Genomic DNA, 19,946 nt, shown 5'->3' with positions numbered 1-19,946 from the left:
AAAATAGAGAAGCAAGTACAAGGTTTACTTTCATACCATTAAGTTTTATGCAGTCATAGAAAAGATTAAATCCAATCAAAGGTGGTATTTTCAGTCCTTACCATGCAAATTACAACCGACTGTGGTTTCATGAATTTAAAGATGAGAGGATTTGTTGTGTTTTCCCTTATTCCATTTTCAAATGTACATAGTGCAGGACTTTAATGCATTATAAAACTACTAAAATCTGAGAAGCAAGATCATAGAGCTAACCAGCTCATTGATACTGAATGCAAAAACACAGAGAAACACAAATAAAAATCTTCTTAGAACATATGCAGTACACTTTTAACTGGCTATTCATGTGGCTGTCCATAGTCATGCACATCACATATCTCTGGAGAGAACCCCTAGTTCTGTAGCTGAATACATACTTAACATTTATATATGTTGTGGCAGATCTTATTAAAGAATCTCAGACAGGAAATGAAATAATCTTTATTTGACATACTCTATGCTAAACCCTCTGTGAACAGTTTCTGGACACTATTTTTGGAAGGTCAGGTTCCAGGAAATGAAATAATCTTTATTTGACATTCTCCATGCTAAACCCTCTGTGAACAGTTTCTGGACACTATTTTGGAAGGTCAGGTTCCAGGAAATGAAATAATCTTTATTTGACACACTCCATGCAAACCCTCTGAACAGTTTCCAGACATTTTTTGGGAAGGTCAAGTTCCAAAAATAAACAGCCATTTCTGGGTACAAACCTGCCTATAGAATATTAGTATGTATAAAATAGTAAGTATAAAGTAAGATGAAAGGCATTTGATAATCACTGGTAAACATATGTTTTTATATTTTTGCAATATGTTGTATGGTTATATTTTCAGATACTTAATAATTCATTCATTCTGCTGTTCCTTCTCCAGGTATGATGCATGGAAAATCCAATAAGCCATCAAGATGTTCTACTTATGCCGCAACATTTATAACTATCACTGTAAAGCTTTGCTATATATGTATACTTCAAAAAGCAAGCAAAAATACTAGTGATATGTCAGTGGTGTTAACTAACACCATTGATAAAGGTTTTAGATCTGAAACTTTTCATGATGAAATATAAAAGCAAATAACCACAATCCCCAAAAAACTTTGACTTTCTTCCGTATTAGATTAACACAGAAAGGTTTGAAATGGAAACCCGAGGTATTAATCACGTGGAAGGTGGCTGGCCTAAAGATGTCAACGCACTAGAAATGGAACAGACCATTCGTTTCCGGAAAAAAGTGGAAAAGGATGAGAATTATATCAATGTCATTACACAACTTGGCACTGTAAGCACCTTTGAATCCATTTAGTTAGGCATCGGTCTGTAAAAAAATCCCTTGAATATTGCCTTGAATATTGGAATATAGAATATTTTATTTTTCATCTTTGTTCCTGTTACATTTACCAAATAATTACATGGTCATCCATAGATTGATCCTGTTGCTTTATTAAAATAGTTGATGGATCACTGCATCAAACAGAACAATGCCATCAATATCTATGAGGAGTATTTTGAGGAGGAGGAGACAGCAGCAATTATCGATGAGGCACCATCAGCAAAAACTATTAATCTTTTCAGGTAACAGCTAAAAACATGCTTTCAAATTTTGCTTTAATCCAATCAGAGAAACTGTTGCTAAAATGGTTGTTATAGCTGTTGATATCATGAAAAAAGCAGCAGTGTTGTTCTAATATGTATAGTGAACATTAATCATACTTAACTAATCAAATTATTAGTTTTTCGGATAGTCTGAAATGCCACGCCATACGGATATTTAATTTGGAAATCCTTTTTTACTAGCAAATAATTCAAAGCAACCAAGATATAAAATGGCAGACTGAAGGCTGCTGCTTCATTTATTCTTCTTCCAACTTTTGATATAGAACTAAATAAAGTTGAAGAATCTCTGCTATTTCTTTTAAAGGCTAGAGACCCATTTTAATCTACTGTAACCAAAAAGTGACCCTATGCAGATGAACAAACAGTAGCACAAGCATTTGTGAGGTCAGTTTTTATACATGCATGGAGCTCTCACAGATTGCAGACTGATTTATTTATAGATACAAACAGACAGCAGAATGTATGAGGGATGGAGAAAATTGTGAACAGTGAGAGATAAACCTCAAGCTGAGCTTATTTCCTGGTGACTGCATGAATTAGCCCATGTCATTCTCTTAGCAATGATATAGACCACCTACTGCCTTCTTTCATGTTTTTTTTTTCAATTTCCCAGTCCAGCTGGGCATTCCTGATGATTCATCCTCCAAATACTACTAGATCTGACCCCGGATAGCTTTTCCAGGTCCGTCAAGATCAACTTGTTGTTGCCACCCAGATGGATTATGAACGAAGCCAGAAAAAACATGAAAGAACAGATAGTAGCATATTAAATAGAATTCAGAATAGAATAGAATTCTTTATTGGCCAAGTGTGATTGGACACACAATGAATTAGTCTCTGGTGTATATGCTCTCAGTGTACATACAAGAAAGTATACATTTGTCAAGAATCATGAAGTATAACACTTAATGGTTGTCAAAGGAGTCAAATAAACAATCAGGAAACAATCAATATTAGTAAAAATCTTAAGGATACAAGCAACAAGTTACAGTCATGCAGTCATAAGTAGGAGGAGATGGGTGATAGGAATGATAAGAAAAACTAGTAGTAATAGTAGTGAAGACTTAGTAAGTTGTTTGATAGTGTTGAGGGAATTATTTGTTTAGCAGAGTGATGGCATTTGGGGAAAAATGTTCTTGTGTCTAGTTGTCTTGGTGTGCAGTGCTCTTTAGCGATATTTTGAGGGTAGGAGTTGAAACAGTTTATGTCCAGGATGCGAGGGGTCAGTAAATATTTTCACAGCCCTCTTTTTGACTCATGCAGTATACAGGTCCTCAATAGAAGGCAGGTTGGCAGCAATTGTTTTTTCTGCAGTTCTGATTATCCCCTGAAGTCTGTGTCAGTCTTGGTGGGTTGCAGAAGATAAAGGTGCAGATGACAAACTCAATAATTCCTCTATAGAACTGTATCAGCAGCTCTTTGGGCAGTTTGAGCTTCCTGAATTTGCACAGAAAGAAAATTCTTAGTTGTGCTTTTTTGATTATGTTTTTGATGTTAGGTGACAATTTTAGGTCTTTGAACGTCTCTATTGTTGATATTGTGTTGTCTAGTATTGTAAAAGGTGGTAGGATGGAAAAGTTTCTCCTAAAGTCTACCACAATTTCTTTCCTAATGGGTTTGCATGCATTATTTGCTTTTACATTGATTCCTATGGGGAAAATTGCTTCTACTTAAGAACCTGGTCACAGAACGAATTAAATTCTTAAGTAGAGGTACCACTGTATATGAAACACATTTCCCAGAGAAATGTCACAATACAATTCACCTTAGCAAATGAGTGCACCTTCAATGTGTATTGTATGCACTATTTTCGTTGTAAGCCGCCCTGAGTCCCACTGGGATTGGGCGGCATAGAAATCAATTAAATTAAATTAAATTAAAAAAATTATTGGGCTTTTATATGAAAGGGACCCGAACCCGATTAAAAGAACTGCCACTCATCTCTCTTGGCACCCTGACCGAAGCCGGAAGTTGGCTGTAGCTTATTCCAACCTTGAGTTCCAACGGAGTTCAAAAGATATGTCCTATGAGTCATATATATGGGACCTTGGTAAGTAGTGAAAACACTGCAGTTATGATTTGTATACAGTATTTTTAAAAAATCATACAGCTTTTAAAATTTTATTTTATTTTTAATTGACTGAGTCATTTCTTTACAACTAGGAATGAATACTGTCTTATTATTATTGTCACCTTACCTGATGCGAAGAAAGCAGCTAGAAGGAAATATATATATATTTTTAATCAATGCTCCAAAAAACAATAGGAGAGGCAAGGAGGGATTGGATCACTTCATCCCACTTTCACAGCTCCTTTAGAAGAAGGCAGCTTTTTAACCGACCTGCTTAGAGGCTGATATCCCAATTTCCATACTGGGTACTTCTTTCGCTTGTACAAATGCATGTTAATTCTCAACCAGCTAATGACTTTATGGCTGTATATACAGAGACAGCCTTGACTTACAACCATTTTTAGTGACCATTCAAAGTTACAATTACACTAAAAGAAAGTACTTATGTTCATTTTTCACAAATTATGACCACTGCAGCCTCCCGGTGGTCTAGCATGTATTTATGTTTGTTGCAGTGTCGCAGGGTCATGTGATCACTTTTTGTGACAAGCAAAGTCAATCTCCATCCCATTCGTGTTGGAGAGACCATTTAAGGAGCTTCTGGATTTAAAAGATTAGCTGGTGACATCACTGTTTTCCGGGTAATGCCAGTGAGGGCTCCTTTTATGTCTCTATTGAGGAGCCAGAGCAAATGACAGGAGCTCACCCCACCATGCAACAACACTTGGGTCTCAAACATGGGCTTGCTAACCTCCAATCCAACATACTAACCACATGAGCCACCGCACTCCTAGAAAAGTCAATGGGGAAAGCCAGATTCACTTAACTATTATGTTACTAGCTTAACAGCTGTAGTGATTCACTTAACACCTGTGGCAAGAGAAGTCATAAAATGGGGTAAAAATCACCTGTCTTGTTTAGCAACAGAAAATTTTGGCTCAATTGCAGTCGTAAGCCGAGGACTACTTGTACTGTAAAAACTCATCTAATAAGCGATTCAAACCAGTCTCACCCTTCCTTTGCTGCCTTTTGAATCACATTCATTTTTCAGACGACTTTTCCCTATTTTCTTGTGTAAGCAGCCTGGGGAGCAGAAGTGACTGCCTATAGCACCTAGGAAGAAAAGATAAAATGTGAGAAGAAGAAGAATAAAATAGATACTTCATCCCTCATTTCATGAGAATTGGAAACTTAGAGGCAACTATGCTATGCATGTTTCTCTTCCCCTCCCCCATTTTTTCATACTTCTTTTTTCTCCCTTTTGTTAGAAATCCCCAATAAACCAGATATGGTTTTCCAGCCTGCTTCGCCTCTGGTTTGCTTAGAGTACAACCCCAAAGATTCACATATCCTAATTGGAGGATGTTACAATGGACAGATTGGTAAGGGAAATCTGATGAATGTAAAGAAAAATAAATTTACTCTTGGTTGATGAATTGCTGAAAACAGAATGAATTGGCCCTATTTGATGTATCTATTTTGATCCACTTCTTTTGTTACATGTAGGTTTTGACTTAAAGATGCTTCCTGTAATTTTTGCCCTGTTCAACTGCAATCACATTTTATAGAGTTATTATTAACATTAAGAACAGAGAAATGATTTTACTTTGTTCTTCATAGATCTCCCCACACAATCAGTAACAGCCCAATGAGAAGGATTATCTGCTGCTTCCAGTTGCCAAAGTATATGCCATATAAGCTGCAGATAGCAAAACTATTTCAATGCTGCATCTAATGCAGAAAGTCAGCCTACATACATCAAAGGAATTCTGTAATGCAAGATTTTACAATCCTCTTCTTTCCTTTGCATCTTGTAGTACCTTATATTTAACTCGGGATTTTGTTTTTCCTCTGCCATTCAAATATAGATATTTTCTTCTTCCATTGGTTAAATGGTAGATCAGTTATCAAAACAAGTTTTCTCTGAAACAAAAGTAACATATTAGGTAAAATATTCACCTTGATCACATAAATTCTCTCCAACAGTGACAACTATATTTGTCCCATCTTGACATCAGTGGTGGGTTGCTACAGGTTCGCCTCAAATTAGGCGAACTGGTAGCGGGGGCGGAGGGAGGCTCCGCCCATCCACCCAGATGTCTCTGTGCATGTGCAGCAGTGCTGCTCGCATCTGCGTGTGCGCTCCCAATAGCAAACCAGTAGCGATGGAATTTGAAACCCACTACTGCTTGACATAAGGTTTTTTTAAACTTCATTCCAAATTTTGACATAATTATTTTGAAATAATCAGACGCAATCAACTTGTACTGGTATTAACATAATTTTTAAGGGAAGATGGCTGAAGGGCAGCTTTAATACTACTTTCTTTACACTCAGCTCTCTTCCTTGCCATCTTTGTTAACTTGAAATAAATTTTAACATTGTTATTTATTGTTTTAATATTTACTGTTTTAGCTTGTTTTACATGGTTGTGAGCCACCACAAGTCACCTCTTGGCGAGATGGGTGGTATATAAATTTAAGAAATAAATAACTGGATTGAGAGTGGATAGTAGAGAAAAAAGGTGAAGACCATTCCTGGTGTCTGCTCAGCTGAACTCTTTGTGCCATCATTACTGATCCACCAGGCTATATCCACCAAAACTGTGTAAAGAGGATACAGTACTTTCAGGAATTTTTTTTCTTTTGAGGGATCATGGTGACTGCTCACTGCCAGGAATTTGATTCTCACTGACTCAAGGTTGACTCAGCCTTCCATCCTTCCAAGGTTGGTAAAATGAGGACCCAAATTGTTGGGGGAAATATGCTGACTGTGTAAACCTCTTAGAGAGAGCTATAAAGCACCGCGAAGCCGAATATAAGTCTAAGCGCTATTGCTATTTACTGTATTGTTTACTGCAATTTTAGCTGCAAATGTTTGTATTACTTATAAGCCATTTTCAATTATTTTTATTTTAAAATGATTGCAATGAAAAAATAAAAATAAAACACTAATAAAGTTTTTCAAATGTTCTTTCTTTATCCCTCAGCTTACTGGGACACCCGGAAAGGATCACTACCCGTGGAATTAACTGCAGTTGAGCTTAGTCATCGAGATCCTGTGTATAATGCTATCTGGCTACAATCAAAAACAGGAACCGATTGCTTCTCAGGCTCCACTGACGGACAGGTTACAATGAAGAAAGCTAGGCATAGATCATGTGGCTTGTCACAATTACCTATAACAAAATTGATAGTCTTTGCGTCAGAAAGTAGGTGCAACAACGGTACCAGAGCTCAGAGAAATAAGAGCCACTTTGGTTTGACCCTTCACTCTCTTGTTTTAAAAATAGCTTGTGCACTTATTATTCATTATATAGTCTTGGGCAACTCAGTGACAAATGGCATTTGTTAATAATTTGATCCCAGCATTTGATGATAGTTTGACAAGTTACCTACATGGCCAGTATCTAGGAGAATCTAGCTGATTTGTACACACCAATGAGCAGTAAATAAAGTTTCTATGTCTTTATCCATCACATATTTATTCAGCTATGGAACATTAAATTTTTGCATAAAGCTCTAAGCTGGGAGAGTAATAGCAGAATTTAGATTTAAAGTAAAAACTAGGGTAATTGTTATGCACATAAAATACTCTAGAATAATTGTGGGGTATAAAGCCATATTGGACATGTTAGGACAGAGTTTTATACAGTTGATATTCCTTAAAGTTTAGACTGCTGAAAATGTGAGTTTAAGCACCGTATTTTTTGGAATATAAAACATGCCTTTTTACCCCCCAAGAGAGAGTGAAAACTTGTGTACGTCTTATACACTGATTGTAGCCCCACCCACCCACCCACACCTTTTGTCCTCTGCCTCCCAGCAATTTACCTCCTTGCAGCAAACAGCGCAGAGCCTGTTAAGCCAAGCAACTTATTTTCAGCTCCCTGACCCTCAGCTGATTTGAGGCTGGTCTATGTGCTAAACTGAAAGTGAAACTAGCTGCAAAGAGGCAAATTGCTGGGAGAAAGACTCAGATTTATATTTCTGCTGAACTGGATAGACTTATTTTTTAATGACTGCTTTATTATTCTACACAACAAAATGAAGAAGCTTTTTAAAATAAATACTTGATCTGAAGAGGCCCAGTGGTATTGTATCTTCTTTTAAATACCAGAGAATAACTATACTTCCAGAAAGCCATATCAATTTTAAAGATCTGTAAAAGTATAATCTGAAATGTAATAGTGTCCTGTTTAGTACTAAGGTAAGGCAGCTGAGTTAAACCTTGAATTAATTATGTTTGGAATAGATCTATTTAAATAATTGGGAGGAGTTAGTGTGACTACATTTAAGAAAATTTTCTGGAATTAATATACTTCCATAATGTACATTTCTCCAGTTCTTTGCTATTCTGTGCACACATGCACAGAAATACATAGCAAACAGCATATATCATCTGTACTGTTTGCTATTTGCTGGGAGGCAAATTGTTGGGAGGTAAATTGTAGTTTCCTCCCCCAAAACTAAGGTGTGTTTTATACTCCAGTGCATCTTATACTCTGAAAGATACGGTATATCAATGATGATAGTCATATAGAAAATAATTAAACCAACCGTAAAAGCAGTAGGTTCCAAATTTTCAGTAATTCCAACCTAGTTCCAGGTGGTAAAATTGAATAAATCAATAGGTATGTACAGGATAGCAAACAATTCTCATGCAATCACATTGTTGCCATCTCAGTTTAAACTAACAATTGAAGAAATCTAATAGTAGTTAACATGCATTTCTCTTTGGTCAGGTTTTGTGGTGGGATATTCGTAAACTATCTGAGCCCACTGAGACACTTGTTATGGATATTAGTAGAAAAGGCAATCTTGAAAATGCTTTAGGAGCCATTGCATTGGAGTTTGAGCCAACAATGGTAAGTATTTGTTGGATTTTCTCTATGTTTCCTCTGAAATCTTTCAATGGTTCTTAAGCTTTGGATGCCAGTGGAACATCCATCATAATTCCTAGTTTGTATTAAAAGTGTAGGTGACTAGAACAGGAAAGATATACATATACGTATGTATGTATGCATTTATGTATGAATGGATGTAACATATTTTTGCTGATAATGAAAAAATCACACACACAAAATCTATATGCGTGTGTGTACCATATTTTTCGGAGTATAAGACTCACCTTCCTCCCTAGAAGAGGCTGAAAATTCAGGTGGGTCTTATACTCTGAATGTAGCTTTCCCCCCCCAGCCCTAAATAGGTGCTAACGATCTTCCCAGCTCTTATCTTGCAGGTTCTTTCATTGTTACTGTCTGTGAAAAATATTTTCCAAGCCCTAAGTCTTTGCAAAGTTTTTTTCATTATTCTAACTTGCTCCAAGTAAGTTTCTTTCCAGCCCTAGCTAGGTGCTGATGATGTGCCCAGCTCTTACCATTTGAAAGTTCTTTCACTGTTACTATCTGCTAAGAATGTTTTTCAAGCCCTGTCTGCAGGTTTTTTTTATTGTTCTACTTGCTCCTAATGTTTCTTTCTAGTCCTAACCAGGTGCTAACAATGTTCCCAGCTCTTACAGGCCTGCAAGATCTTTCATATGAGAGCATATGCACCAAGACAAATTCCTTGTGTGTCCAATCACACTTGGCAAATAAAGAATTCTGTTCTATTGTTACTTTCTGCTAAGAATGTTTTCCAAGCCCTAAGTCTTTGCAGGTTTTTTTTTCATTTCTCTAACTTGCTCCAAATGTTTATTTCCAGCCCTAACCAGGTGCTAACAATGTTCCCAGCTCTTACAGGCTTGCAAGGTCTTTTATTGTTATTCTCTGCTAATAATGTTTTCCAAGCCCTAAGTCTTTGCAGGGGGTTTTTTTGCTCTCCTTGCTCGGAATTTTTCTTTCCAATCCTGACCAGGTTCTGGCATGCAAGCTCTTTCATTGTTACTTTCTCCAAATAAGGTTTTTTAAAAGCCCCAACCAGGGGATAAAATAGTGTGCTGAAACAGACTAAGGATACTAGCCAGATGAATATCTGGTAAGCAGATTTCCCCCCCTATTTTTCTCCCCAAAAACTATATGCTATTCCCCAAAAACTATATACTCCCAAAAATACGATATGTATATATCATCCTTGAGTGAAACTGCAATAATGAAAGCTTTAGTCTTTTTTCTTTTGAAAAAAATAAAATAAAATTGAATTAAGATAGCATTAAAAAAAAATTATATAAACTGGTAGCAAGTCATGGGACATCATGATTTCATAATAAGGAATATTGTGTTCATAATAAAGAATAACATGTGTTCAATAAATAATATTATGTAATCTTGCAAAGTAAGAGTAATCAAACGAAGCATTGCAATCTATTTTGGCTTGTCTTTGGTTTCCAAACGCTCCTCATTCAGATTGTGATAGTTAAAACTAAAAATAACATGTGCATGAAAGAACAATACGCCAATGAACTGGTACAGATTGCTTGTGAGACAAATAGTGCAAAGCTAAAGCTTTCAAAGTTATTGAAGGAAGATAATATTACAGTTGTATTTTTAAAGTTCTATTAAAATAACACTGTATTAGAGTCCTACAAACAATATGAAAAGGGTACTTTCCCACTGTTGGCACACCATTAAACATAATTTAGCAACAGCAATGTAAATTCTTCTTAATATTTTTTCTGTCTGTTAATATAATATATATAATAATATAATGTAGCAAATTTAATATTCATCCATGCTTAGATGGATGGTACTATAAACTAAAGTACGTTTCACTTGTTCATTTTAGTTATATAGAAAGGCAGATATGTTATCTTCAGTTCAAAATATATATTTCTCTGATTAAATATTGTCTATCAAATCCTGACATATAAACCATGTGCTGTTGTAGACACTGACTTAGCAAAGGAAAACTTTCAAGTTCATTTAAGTAAATCTCCAATTCAGGCCGCATCTCAACTTTATTTTATTAAGATTCTGAAATGTTCTGTCTTCTAGCACCCTTGATTTCCAGTATCTAAGCATCTATATGGTCCAGTCTTTACTCAATCCAAACTTCTCAGGCCCTGACCTTCCCACAATGTTTTTGTTTACAGCATCAGAAACTTAGGATAGCAATATCTTAAAGTTCAATAGAAAAATGTTTTGACTACAAATTAAGTATGGAATATCTTATAATATTTTAGGGTTTTAAAAGTACATTAGAGTATATTAGCTGTATGATATGATAATCGGTTATCTGAAATAGAATAGAATAGAATAGAATTTTTATTGGCCAAGTGTGATTGGACACACAAGGAATTTGTCCACCAATATCTCATTGCTTATTTTTATATATATATATCACTGTTATACATTTTTTAATCTTGCCCTTTTATTAGTATTGTTTTTTTATTTCTTGCCTTTTTTGCCTTTTTAAATTATAATATATATTAAGTTAAAAAACATATGCATGAAATAAGGGATTTTAAAATCAAGAATAATTTCCTATCAAGAACTGAATGGAGCATTCTTCCCATTCCGAAAGAAAAACTGTACACCTAGTCCTTGACTTACAACAATTCACCTACTGACACCTCAAAGTTACAACAGCACTGATAAAAGTGACATGACCATTTTTCACACTTATCACCACTGCAGCATCCCCATGGTCATGTGATTTACATTCAGATATTTGACCAACAATTCACATTTATGATGGTTGCAGTGTCCCAGCATCATATGATAATCTTTTGCGGCCTTCTGACAAGAAAATTCAATGGAGGAACTAGATTCATTTAACAACCACATTACTAATTTAACAACTGCAGCAATTCACTTAACCAATGTGGCAAGAAAGTTTGTAAAATGGGGCACAAGGTGCTTAACAAATTTCTCAATTAGCTACCTAGTTGGGGCTCAGTCATCATGGTAAGTTGAGGACTACCTGTAATTCTATAATTCAGAAATGTTGTGCTGTTTTCCTTTTTTCTAGAAATATAATATATAAACTATAATAAACTCAGGACATGGCAACCATTATAAATACCTGCCTGTTGCCAAGAATCCTAATTTTTAATCACATACTGTGGGGATCCTTCAACAGTCTTAAGTGCTAGGACCAGTTGTAAGTCACTTTTTTTCAGTGCCGCTGTAACTTTGTAAACCAATGCTTGTAAGTCAAAGGCTGCCCATATAAAGGAGAGAAATGCCTTTTGGAGATGAAACTCATAGCAACAAAAGTATTTAGCTAACATGGAGAACGAATGAAATATCAATTTTAAAATGTGCAGTTAGACATACAATTTATTTTAATGGCATAGTTATAAATATTTTGTAGTATATCTTGACAGCCACAGTGTCAAGTTGTTAGGGCTTTATTGAGAGAGTTGGCAAGTACTGAAGGACCTTGTCCAAATGAGTGGACATTAGTGCATAACTGCAGGGTGGGTTCTGGCTTACCTCACTGCTGGTTTGCTTTCTGATGTGCCATGCGGGCGCACATGTACAGTGCTAAAAACAGCTGTGCATGTGCAGAAGCAAAAAGCAGAATGGCGCCATCTATGGCACTGCCCAGAGAACTGGTTCAGGGGCAGAGAGAGAGGGGGGAGGGAGGGAGGGGGAGAGAGAGAGAGGAGAGAGAGAGAGACAGACTGAGAGAGAGAGAGAGAGAGAGAGAGAGACTTTTTAGGAAGTTTTATTTATGAAGCAAATAGAAGTTTCAAACATGTCAGTAATTTTTCATTGGCCTTCCACAGCCAACCAAATTTATGGTGGGAACAGAGCAAGGGATTGTAATTTCTTGTAACCGCAAGGCCAAGACACCTGCTGAGAAAATTGTCTCCACATACAGTGGCCACCATGGCCCCATCTATTCTCTGTCAAGAAATCCTTTCTACCCCAAGAACTTTTTGACTGTTGGGGATTGGACAGCACGCATTTGGTCAGAGGAGAGCAAAGAATCATGCATCATGTGGACCAAGTAGGTAACTCTGTGAAGCCATTATTTTTAATTTAATTTCCTATTTTAAACTGCCCATCTTCCTAGAAGAAGGGTTTGGGGTGGTGTACAATTTAATCAGTAAAATTATACATTACAATCAGAATAATTCAGGATTAATTTTTTTTAATTATAAAACATTTTTTTAAAAACTACAAGGCGAAGAATTCCAAGATGGGGGTTTAGAATACAGGTGCATGGGAAGGAGGTATTGTCATAGGGCCAACCATCCCTATGATTTTGTGGGCCCCTGTGTTCCCCACACAATGCTACACAGGCACATTTTGACCCCTTTGCAGAAGGCCAAGAAATTGGGGTCTTCCTAAAAGACTAGATGGATCATGAGATCTTTTTCTGCCGTCAATCTTCTATGTTTCTATGTTTCCTCACCTCTGAGGGCAAGGTATTCCACAATGCAGGGCCAGCAGCATTAATGGCTCTCTTTCCTAGACCCTGCCAGAAGCAAAAGGCAGGTAAATTATTTGTTTCACATACTTTCTATAAGAATATCAAAGAGGTCTTAACATTTTATTATTGCATAGGTTTTTGTAGATCCCAACCCATCTGATAAAACGGATTGAAATTCATTCTCAAAAACATATGTAATTATACATTGTTCACTACAAAGGTGTTATTAGCATCTTCATATGTGAATGCATTTCAAATAAAATGTAAAATGTACATTCCTATTTCAAGGGAAGAAGGCATATTACAGAGGCATTACATGGAAGTTCGAAGCAAAATATTTAGCTTACGTAGCAAACAAAGAAACTATTTTTTAAAAATAGCCAATTTTGAGTTTCACTTGAAAATTCTTCATGGGTAGGAAACGGAACAGTGAGACCGGCAATTAAATCTAGATGGATTCTATCTGCCAAGTTAGATTTAAATAAAGAAATGCTTCTTTAAGTAAAAATCACAAGTATGTGTTACAATAACAAAGTGAAATCTGCACAAATAATTAACACATTAATTGGAGTGAGAAAAGAGCTGGTAAAGAAGAGATAATGTCTATGTCTCACATTCCCTAATTTCTTTCTATTTCTGATACATTCTGGGTTTTTTTATTACTCTCACTGTTCATGCTGTATTATAGTAAACTAAAAAGAAAGAGGTCCTGTGTTAGCAGATGGTAGGTTGGGAGATAAAAAATTGTATCACTTTTTTTTCACTGTTCCAAAACAGCTTCCCTTTTGTCTGGGCAGTAGTCATATAATCCTACATTTCATTTTATTTTTTATCAGAGTACATTCTGGGCTCAGAGCCATCGGAAGACTCCAACTTTGTATTTTCTTCACACTGGTCCATTGTCTCATAGGTTGACTGAAGCCTAATCCCTATGGCAACCACTTTTCAGCCCTCTGTTTAAAAACCAGGTTGAGGAGTGTTGGGGAGGCCTTCCTTCAAAATCAAAGCTAACCATTTTGCTGATTTCATGAATTGAAACTCCGGTTATAGACATTGAAATGCTTTGGATGAAGAACTTTTACAACTATTCAATCAGAAATGTTTTTGTTTACTGAAAACACATGGAAGGCTATTGTTTTATATAAATTTCAATGCTTCCAATTAGGAAGAACTATGATGGCAGTAATGGTTTTGCCCTTTTATCCAAACCGCTCTCTCCACTCCCCTGCTTCCACTTGGTATTACAGAATTTATTGGATGATTTTTATTTAGCATGTTCTGCCTCATGCTCTTTCTCACTTTTCTCAAATCCATATATATATAGATGATGCACATATGCACAACATACCATATATAGTTGGTTAGTTGAAAGGATGAAGAGGGTTATAAATATTGGAAATAAAGAAATGTCTATAAAAGTACAGTGGTACCTCATGATACGAACCCCTCGTCTTACGAACAACCCGAGATACGAACCCGGGGTTCAGAAATTTTTTGCCTCTTCTTACGAACTTTTTCCTTCTTACGAACCCACTGCCGCCGCCGAGAAGCCCCGCCGCCCGGCTGTCGCTTTTTGAAACAGCCGGGGGGCTTCTCAGTGTCCTCCTGAACCCGAACGCCAAACCTGAACTTCCGGGTTCGGCGTTCAGGAGGCCGCCAAGAAGCCCCCTGGCTATTTTAAAAGGTGACAGCCGGGCGGAGGCGTTTTTTTTTCCATTGCACAGATTAATTTATCTTACATTGTTTCCTATGGGAAACAATGTTTCGTCTTACGAACCTCCCCCGGGAACCAATTAGGTTCGTAAGACGAGGTATTACTGTATTTGGTACAGGTAATGCTCGACTTACAACCACAATTGAATTCAAAATTTCTGTTAGTAAGTGAGACATTTGTTAAATGAATTTTTCCCCATTTTACCACCGTCCTTGCCACAGTTATTAAGTGAATCTGGCTTCTTCAATGACTTTGCTTGTCAGAAGGTCACAAAAGGTGATCATATAAATCCCGAGACACTGCAAAAATCAGGAGTAAATTGTCAAATGTCTGAATTTTGATCACGTGACCATGGGGATCCTGCAATGGTCATTAAGTGTGAGAAACAGTCATAAGTCACTTTTTTCAGTGTCTTTGTAACTTCAAATGGACATTAAATGAACTGTTGTAAATCAAGGAAAATATGCAGGCATTTCAAGCTCAGACCTCAACATTTACAAGTAGGATTCATGTACTTTATACAAAAGGACTTACAAATTGCAACTATCTTAAATGAATCCTTTGTAATAGAAAAGAACAAATGTTTACTTATTTAGTGTATTTCTAGGCCATCTTTCAAAGTAGGATCTTCACAGGGAGACTAGCACAGAAGAAAATAAACAATGTGTTTTTGGCAGATACCATATGGCATATATCACAGATGGCTGTTGGAGCACAACTCGACCAGCTGTCTTCTTCACTACGAAGATGGATGGGACCCTTGATGTTTGGGACTTCCTTTTCAAACAAAATGATCCTACACTAAACCTGAAGGTAATTTAAGGACACGGAAAACATCCATGTATGCCTTGCCCCATGAGTTTCTGTATCTCAGCTTTTTGCTACAAGATCTTCTCTCTCCTATTTTAAGTTGCATTAATTGCAAGATTTTTCCACTATTGAGGCAGTGAAGGTTTGAATTTTTTTTCCCTACCACACTGTGGGTGTGGCTTATTTTGTGGATGTGGCTTGCTGGCCATGTGACCAGGTGGGAGTGGCTTGACGATCATGTGGCCAGGGGTGGCTTAAAGGTCATTTGACTGGCTTAAAGGCCAACTTGACATCATTCACGTCAAGGGATTGGGTTAAAGTGCCTGGCCTCTCCTCACCTCAAAGAGATACAATTTCCCTTACTATTACTGAACATCCAAAATATACTATTTAATTCTATGTATATATGCCATATGTGTATATACATATTACACACAAAAACACTTTGCTGGTTCTGTAAAGATTCATACCCACTACAATTGTTTCAATGCTGCTATCCTGGCATATCTATCACCCAATTTGCCACTTTCTCATTCGTGAAATTTTGCACGAATGAAGGCAAATATATGTGTCCTGGGATAATGTTGCAGAATCCTGTCTTGGTCAGTCACCAGGACCCAAGGTGTAGACTTCCAAATTTTTCAACTCTGAAGATGGGCTCCTGTACAAGTGTGAAAGTTCGAAAAACTAAACTTCTGGTCTCAGTGAAATTTGATTCTGGAAATTTTGCAGACTAGTGTGCATCATTAAATAGTGTGCCTGTACTGTATATAAGTCGTCTCCTGCCATATACCTCCCAGAGACCAATTAGATCACAGGGAGTTAGCCTTCTCCAGGTCCCGTTGACTAAACAATGCAAGTTGATGGGTCCGTGAGGAAGAGCATTCTCTGTGGCTGCCCCAACGTTATGGAACCAACTACCCTCCCCCCCCCGATGTCCACACTGCTCCCACCCTACTAGCCTTCCAAAGGGCTATGAAGACCTGGCTTTGCGACCAGGCCTGTGGGCCATTAATGTAACATGTTATCATGTCCAACTGCAATTATTCTATATAATTGTGGATTTGATTGGTTCATTTTGGTTTATTATGGGTTTTTTTAATACTGTATTCTTATTACTAATTATTTGACTTGTTTATTGTTTGTACTATTTATCATAGTAATCCACTCTGAGCCCCACCGGGATTGGGTGGCATAGAAATCAAATGAATTAAATTAAATTAAATAACCATAGCTGCAACTAGCCCTGATCTATATTTCAGTAAAGTTTCAGTGTAAGACTATTTGCAAAGAACAATAATAGAAATGAAATAGAAACAGAAATGCAAATTTATAAATCTATTTCCCGGCCCCCCTATTTTTATTTATTTTATTTTTAAGTGTACATGCCTCTCATCATACTATCGAAAGACAATATAAAAAACAACTTTATAGAAGAAAGATATGGGGAGGGAAATCTCTTTTGTTTGACAATTGAATTAGAATAAGATCCGAGGTCCGAGGTCCTTGCACTCTAGTACTCAGTGCACTAAAGTCTAAAGTTAACAGAAAATCAAATTTTAGCCGAATATCAAGTCAGTTACCTAAGAAGATGGTGAATTATCCCTCAGTGGATATCTCCAAACAGAGAGTGGATAATTTTAATTAGGATTCCTTCACTGAGTAGGAAGTTGGTCTCAATGGGCTGAATGTCTCCTTCTATGAGGATTGCATATATTTTATGATAAGTATACATGTTGTCTTGAAGATGTGAAAGAGTTGACATGGATATATTTTTTTGCCTCCTGAATTGGTCTTCCTTTGCCAGGTTTGTGATGAGCCTCTCTTCAGTCTGCGTTTGCAGGATAATGGGCATTTTATTGGCTGTGGGTCCAAGCTGGGCACAGTAACACTTTTGGAATTTTCTTCTGGCCTCTGTACTTTGCAACGGAATGAGAAGAACCTGGCGTCAGCAGTGAGTATCTCCTGCTTGTCACAAATAGGCAAAGAGACAGGCAAGCAAACCTCTGAGAACTGACGTGAGATTGTTCCTTCTTTGGGTTGAATTCTAGTTTTCCATCTTTGTTTTCCATATCCTTTTTTTAAAAAAAAGTATTTTTGTTAACATAAATGCCACAGCATATGATAGTTCCTAGCAAATCTGGATTGGGTCTCCAAAAAAATCTCCAAAAAAATGCTAACCAGAGTCAGAGATGATTAATATTTGGAAGAGAAACAAACATTATCAGGCAGCAACATTGACTTGGATGAGAGAATAGACTGAACTTAGATATATAGGACTATTAATTTTGGAAGGTCATGATTTACAATTGGGATGGCATTCCTTTTTATGGTATGGCAGAAGCAACATGCACACTTATTTTCAAAGACATTATATAAGAAATGCACTACTAAAAGTATGGCAGAAAATTGGAGATAAACATTTGAAGATATCAGTATGGTTATCAACAATGGAAGCATTAATACATCCAAATATTATTAATATTAGTAACTTTCTTAGATATAAAGATATTTTAACAATCAAGGGGGGATTGAAAGGGAATCAAGAAATAAAAGAACAGGGGATTGATTTAGATTGGTATACTCATATGCAAATACAAACAAGATATGAAAAAGATGTTAAACTATATGGTTTTTATTTAGAAATGACAGAACTGGATAAGGTACAAACAGGACAGACTAACACATAATTAAAAAAAACCCATATAATTATCTACTCAATATTGAATTAGAAGAACAGGTAAAAGAAACAATAATAGCTTTGGCAAAAAAATTGTTATTCAGTTGAGTTAGATAAATGGCAGCAGGTATGGGAAAGTAACTACGAATTAACAATGCCCACAGCATATAAGGAAAATTAATATAAAATGTTTTATAGATGGCACACATCACCTGAAAAATTGGCAAAAATGTTTAAAGATAAATCTGCAAAATGTTGGAAATTTCATCAGTTTCCTGGATCGAATTATCATATGTCGTGGACATGCCCAGAAGCAAGAAATTATTGGGTGAAAATTAAAACATGGTTAGAAGAAATGACACAGCAACATATAGATTTAAAACCATAACTGGTATCTTACTAGAGAAATTTAGTAAGAAAAATATATACTTGATTGTGAGGATAGTATTTGTGCAAAGATAGAAAGCAGACAAAATCCCTATGGAGGAAGAAATATTTAAGAAAATATTGGATAGTGCAGAAATGAATAGATTGACCTTGATACTTAAAGAAAAAGAGAAATCAGAATATTTTCAGTCATGGGAGCAATTTTATGATTGGTTGGAGAAGAGATATGTATAGAGTAATATTATAAAGAAAGAGGGGTGAAATGTTATAATAAATAAAATAAATATTAGGATAAGATAAATAATTGAGGAGTAGGGAGAAGATACAAAAGATGCACGCAGGGGATGCACTGATGGATTAATTATGTATTGTATGTTTGTTTGTCTATTAAAAATAAACTTTAAAAAATACATTTCCATCTTGCCCCAAAAGGGAAAATAAAGGCTGTATGGCTATCAGGTATCAAGTTCAGGCTGAGGAAGCCTTTAATTTCACTGATATTAACCGGCCAATATAGTCTATTAATACTGTCCTTCAAAAGAGGTAAGTCACTGTATGCAAGCAACAGTGTTTCATCAAATTATTGTTTTATGAGCTAGTAAATGAGCAGCAGATCCCTTCCATCGATAGAGTACTGCTGCTGATGGAATACAGACATTCACTAATATATGATTGGGACATGCAATTTTCCCATTATCTACCTGTTATTGGTACCCTGTAGAATAGAAGAGTGTTGCTATCACAATAACTATGGGCAGAACTTAGCCGAACACCTTTTACCTGTAATAATGTGCATCTCAGATGTTTGAGCGGGAGACGAAGCGAGAGAAGATTCTGGAGGCACGCCACCGTGAAATGCGTCTCAAGGAGAAAACCAAGCTGGAAGGCAAGGATGAAGAGGCCAAAGAAGAGGCTGACGAAGAAAAGCCACAGGAAGTTTTGAGACGAGTGCATAGAGAGTTCTTTGATGTAATTGAAGGAGAAGTCCGGCGCCGGGAGCGAGCTCAAGCCAAATTAAAAGTGGAAAAGGTAACTGTGCAAATGGTAACAGGAAGCTCGGTGGGATGTAGGGAAAGGAGGCCTTTCTGAGTGGCAGGTGTAATGGGTACAAAAAATACACCAAAAAGGATGGAGAATCCTACAAAAATATTTGTTGGGTGGTACTTATAATATACAATATTTAATTCCATCTCAGAAGGAAGATGGGAAAGACAATTTCCCAATATTGTAGATGTAGGGATGTCAAACTCAATTTCCTTGAGCACTGTATCAATTGTGTTTGCCTTGTGGGGCAGTGGTGGGCATGGATAGCT

At 36.5% G+C, this 19,946-nt stretch overlaps 1 protein-coding gene across 1 annotated transcript in view; it reads left to right on the top strand.

The window, feature by feature from the left end:
- Positions 1–19,946, top strand: part of DNAI2 (dynein axonemal intermediate chain 2) — a 34,520-nt gene that overhangs the window by 4,384 nt on the left and 10,190 nt on the right. Inside the window, exons 3-12 of the mRNA XM_070740232.1 lie at positions 1,155–1,316; positions 1,488–1,609; positions 3,559–3,701; positions 4,991–5,104; positions 6,712–6,851; positions 8,467–8,589; positions 12,393–12,616; positions 15,434–15,569; positions 17,374–17,520; positions 19,435–19,662. Coding sequence (XP_070596333.1) covers positions 1,155–1,316; positions 1,488–1,609; positions 3,559–3,701; positions 4,991–5,104; positions 6,712–6,851; positions 8,467–8,589; positions 12,393–12,616; positions 15,434–15,569; positions 17,374–17,520; positions 19,435–19,662 — 1,539 coding nt within the window. The remainder of the gene's footprint in view (positions 1–1,154; positions 1,317–1,487; positions 1,610–3,558; positions 3,702–4,990; positions 5,105–6,711; positions 6,852–8,466; positions 8,590–12,392; positions 12,617–15,433; positions 15,570–17,373; positions 17,521–19,434; positions 19,663–19,946) is intronic.

The sequence above is a fragment of the Erythrolamprus reginae genome, chromosome 2 (genome assembly GCF_031021105.1).
Source record: "Erythrolamprus reginae isolate rEryReg1 chromosome 2, rEryReg1.hap1, whole genome shotgun sequence".
NCBI classification, from domain to species: Eukaryota; Metazoa; Chordata; class Lepidosauria; order Squamata; family Dipsadidae; genus Erythrolamprus; species Erythrolamprus reginae.
The sequence above is the reverse complement of the archived record's forward strand: the minus strand, read 5'-3'. Positions and strand labels throughout refer to the sequence as shown.